The 5,000-nt window shown below is 33.8% G+C and overlaps 2 protein-coding genes across 2 annotated transcripts in view; both read left to right on the top strand.

The window, feature by feature from the left end:
* Positions 1-5,000, top strand: part of LOC149130311 (adhesion G protein-coupled receptor G6-like) — a 564,593-nt gene that overhangs the window by 496,290 nt on the left and 63,303 nt on the right. The window lies entirely within an intron of this gene.
* The window catches only part of LOC149130312 (uncharacterized), a 42,690-nt gene that overhangs the window by 25,863 nt on the left and 11,827 nt on the right, over positions 1-5,000 (top strand). Inside the window, exon 3 of the mRNA XM_089345456.1 lies at positions 4,808-4,977. Within this exon, the coding sequence (XP_089201582.1) occupies positions 4,830-4,977 (148 nt within the window). The 5' untranslated portion in view covers positions 4,808-4,829. The remainder of the gene's footprint in view (positions 1-4,807; positions 4,978-5,000) is intronic.

Here is a 5,000-nt window from a genome sequence, read left to right as displayed (position 1 = left end):
GGTATTTGCCTAATAATTTTGGACTGTAAATTTGTAGCTGTTTCACGGAAATGGCCGCCGTTTGTTTACATCTGCGCAGATCAAATTTATTTTACTGATTCGAATTAACAAATACTATGTTGGTTCTAAAAAACTGAGCTGCCTAATAATTTGACATGCAGTGTATATAAATAATAATATACACACTCCATTAGCCAAGGTATGAGTTTTTTTTCTGGTTCAGATTGTTGATAACTAATCACACATACGCATGCATATAGATTTTCTAATATATATATTACTATTTTTTAGTCAAAGCAAGAAATAAAATTATCAAAAACAACATTATAGTAAATGAAGTAGCAACACCGGACACGGAAGATAAATTGTATTTACCAAAACTGCAAAAATCTCATAAACACACCTTGAAACACTTATTTTACACCCATTAATAATATAGGCTCGATAAAATGTCTAACGGTCTTTCTTCCGGTTTTACGTTCAGACTTCAAATTCTGCCAAGGTAGGCTTTCGGAATCGATCAAATAGGCATCCGTTGAGCACTGTGATCGATGCAGTTGCCTATTCCCCTCATACAGCATTTCAGGAGTTGTGGCGGTAACAGAAAGAATTATCAGTATAGTCTTAAACAAACTAGATTTAAAAAATATGAATATATAACACTTCCAGCGAATTGTTTTTGAATATTAAATTACTGTAAGGTAGCGAGCTGGTAGAATCGTTACCGCGCCAAGCAAAATGCTGAACCATGTGCCAACATTTGAAACCAATATTACATTACTGAAGTATTACAAATTATAGTTTAAAGGATTACAACATGCATATCTCTATGTTCTCTGAGTCATTTTGTTGTTCACAGAAATATTGTATATATCGGCATATTGTTTACATTCCATCAAACACATTGTGCTAGCAAAAATCTACATATACTTTACTGTATTATAGCAATATACATATCTATACAACGCACTTCCCTTGAGTTTCCGTCTAACAGTCACAATAGCAATGCATAGGCTATATGGCGTGGTGGTTGGCTACTTGCTTGCCGGTTGCTTGCTAACTATCTGACTGGCTGGCTAGCTGGTAACTATAGTGAAAGAGAATTACCCAAAGGCTCACGCACTGGGAACAAATTCAAAATAACAGTTGCAAATTTCTTAACCACGCAGCCTTACCTGCGTCCACACATATTTTGTTTGGAATATTGAAACTTTAAGCAAACGAAGCGAATGGTAGGTTATCTTTTATGTCTCAAGAAGTTGGTTGATGTCCCACGATGAGCATTCGACTATTAACTGTGGAAAAGATTTTTTAAACCCAATGTTCCATATATATATATATATATATATATATATATATATATATATATATATATATACGTACATACATACATATACATATGTGTGTGTGTGTGTGTGTGTGTGTGCGTGTGTGGGTCTGTGCATTCCAAAAAATTTATAACAACACACCAAACGGAAAATTTGTAGCTAATTTATCAGTGAACATCCAAAACATCATCAAAATTTTGCGCTTTTAACGATTATATTGTACATTTTGGTGGAGCCAGCAGCGAGAATCGTCAGTGAATAGCTAGCGGACGTACAATAGAATGATGGAAACAAACACGCAATCGCCAAAATTTAATAATTACACACTTACAACTAAAAAGGCCCTCGGCCGCAAAACAATCGAGATTGGGGTAACGCAAAGGAAAATGGAAATATTTTGTAGGGTTGGAAACGAAAAAAGGGACAGATAGAAAGTCAGAAAGAAAAGTGAAGAAAACAAACCATATAGAAAATGTGTTGAATTAAAGAAGGACGTGACTAATCGAGTCAACAGTGAGGGGAAAAAGATAAATGGAAGAGAGAAATGCGAATGTTGACGGGTAACGTGGTAGTGAGAGGGAAGAGAAAGAGTGCTAGATGGTAGAGGGACAAGAAGGAAAGAGAGGAAGATGTTAGAAGTGGAAAGAGAAAAAGAGAGAGGGGATGTGAGAAGAGAGAGAAAGAAAAGAGAAGAGAGAGAGAGAGAGAAAAGAGAGAAAGAAAAGAGAAGAGAGAGAAAGAAAAGAGAAGAGAGAGAAAGAAAAGAGAAGAGAGAGAAAGAAAAGAGAAGAGAGAGAAATAAAAGAGAAGAAACAAAAATAGACGCCAGAATTAAAAAGTCATTTATAGCGTTAGAGAATAAAGCCAAGTAAAACGTTACATATAACGTTAGAGCGTTCAACTTGTCTGTTACAAATGCTTACGTATAACCAACGTTCTCCCAGTCATATTCTGACAGGAAGATTCCTATGTATATATATTTAATAGGTGTCACATTTGTTGATTTTCAAAAGTGTAATTTATGAGAAACGTGGAGTTGTGTCGCGAAATATATCTAGAAATCGTTTACTTCTATAGAAAGAATGAGTCTCAGATCACAATCAGTTAAAGTACAGATTGATTGGTTGAATATGGTCACGTGGTGTAGTAAAGGTATCTTTGAGCTGTTATCTGTTACGGCCGTCTATTACAATCTTGTGACAGTCACATGTAATAGTCACGTCAAATGTGTAGTGCTGTAGATTTGTCATGGGACAGAACAATACGTGAATGGGTTGTTTTAGTCCGCTGTTTCTGTCAAGCAGCTCTGTGTGAGTAGGCGGTTATAATCTTATTCATCTTAGTCGTGGTGACAGCTTGGTGTAGCTTTAGGGAATGATTCATTCCTTCGTACCATCTTCCAAGTGTGATCAAATTTGTCGAAAAATACTCTTAAACTCTTTAGAGTTTATAACAAATTTGGATTGTTTGTAATAGTCACTGTAAAACATGAACTATTTACGCGCATGAATGTCACATCAAATGCTCAAATAGTAGATATGTCACATGGCAGTCAATATCTATGAACGATAAAAGCCACTTCTGAATCTAGGTCTCTTTATCCTTTTGGTTGTGTCCAGTAGCTGTGTGAGCAGCTATTATCTTCTTTCACCAATACGTGTTGACATTTTCTATTACACATACAATTTTAGTGAATGATTTAGTCTCTCTCACTAAATGCGATGAAACGGGTGAAAGAGTAAAGTTACTTTTAAACTAAGTTAAAAATTGCTGAAAACTATCAAGTGAAGAATATATAAGTAAAGCTTATCCACGACTTACGACAGGTGGTGAGTCGATCTGGTCGTATTTCGGATTTATTTGTCAAAACTATTTTCATTCCAACGGATCATAAAGCTATGAAACACAAATGTTTTATCCATAATTATTGTCCATAAAGAGAAAATGCATTTGTACTGTATTGTACTGTAAAAAAAATACAATCTCAAATTAATGTAAAAATTAATACAAAGGAAGTTCCGCATACATACAATTGAAAAAAATGTTCCTGTGAAAAAAAGTTTAATTGACAAGAAATTTTCATTCTTCACAGTCTTGTTCTTGGATTGAGGTCGATGGTTTTTCGAGGAACATGATGAGCTTTGAATAGTTTTTTTTTCTTTTTTCGTCATATATCTTACGATAACAACAAACAGCCTCTTGAATGATGCATTTATTTTTTCTGATCGTAAGAGCGGATGGTCGTACGTCGAGGTGAGGGAGCACTTAGTTCTTAAAGTTTTACGATATCTATTTAAAATTCTAGTATTCATAGATTGCATAAAAATATAGTATGCCATCAAAATTAGTAAATATATGATCTAATATGCTATCTACTTCGTGTATGTCATCTACGTCTGTATGCCGTATGTCATCTGCATTTTGTATATTTTCTATATCTAGTATATTACTTATATCCACCATATCATCTATACTATGTATGCCATCTATATACAGTATGCCATTTATAACCAGAATGTCATCAATATCCACCATAACATCTATATCATCTATATTCAATATGTTATCTATATGGCATGTCATCTATACATCGTATGTCATCTATATATCGTATGTCATCTATATTTCGTATATCCTCTATATCCTCTACATCTCAACTCTTTCGAATATGTCAGCTGTCTACTGACTATGTTTTATTATATTGCGTATATCATAAATGTTTCCAATCTCTATCATCTAAAGAAGATACTCTATCTGCATTCTATGTAGATTTAAATAATTCAGATACTTGAGAAATTGATATTCATTCACAATAATAACATGAATTCTTATTTTAATATTTCGTATCATAGTAATATTTGTATATTTATCGCCGTATTTAAATAAGAAGAACTAAGAGCAAAACAAAGTAAGATATATATGATTACTTTATGTTTCAATCCTGGTGGAATACATTTTAATAGCGTCAATGATTTTAAGAAGATTGTGATTTACTCAGTTCTTCTCTCTATTACACAGGATGGTGAGTTAAGTTTACATTAATACCTTCCTGTTATAGGTTCTGATCTTCACTGATTCATCTTCACTCAAGGCTTTAGCGACAAAAAATCGCGTCTAAAAAAGTTTACTCAATACCAGAGACACCAAATTGCCCACATCTAATTTCTGGCAGCAAACCGTCACTAATCCATGATTTAAAGGGATCGGTTTACGTGGCTCTAAATGTTCTCCTTATTTAAAGGTACTTTATCATTCAAGACATAAGCTATAAGAGAGTAGGAACTTAACTTATTTTCGGTTTCCACCACAAACCATTTCAATTTATTGTTGTTATTGACACATTTTGGAACAGAACATGAATGTCATTATTTGTATACTCATGCGCGAATTATCTTATCCTTCTTTCTTGTCAAATATACAACAGGGGATTCTCTATACCTCTAAAGTACATTCACTTAGAGTTTTGTTTATAATTGCAGATACCTCGCAGGCAATAGCGATATGATGTGTGGATGTCACCTGCCAGCCTTGGTAAATTATACGAAGAGAATATTGAACAGAAATGTATATGTCTCGGGCGTTTGTCAGACAGATTTAGGCAATAACCAAAGCAAAGTAATATCAATAATGGAATACTCGCAATGTCAAAGTTAGTAAAATCTTCCTTGTTTT

This window comes from Octopus bimaculoides, chromosome 29 (assembly GCF_046866305.1).
Source record: "Octopus bimaculoides isolate indiv1 chromosome 29, ASM4686630v1, whole genome shotgun sequence".
Taxonomy (NCBI): domain Eukaryota; kingdom Metazoa; phylum Mollusca; class Cephalopoda; order Octopoda; family Octopodidae; genus Octopus; species Octopus bimaculoides.
Note: the sequence above shows the minus strand (reverse complement) of the source record. Positions and strands in the feature narration are given on the sequence as shown.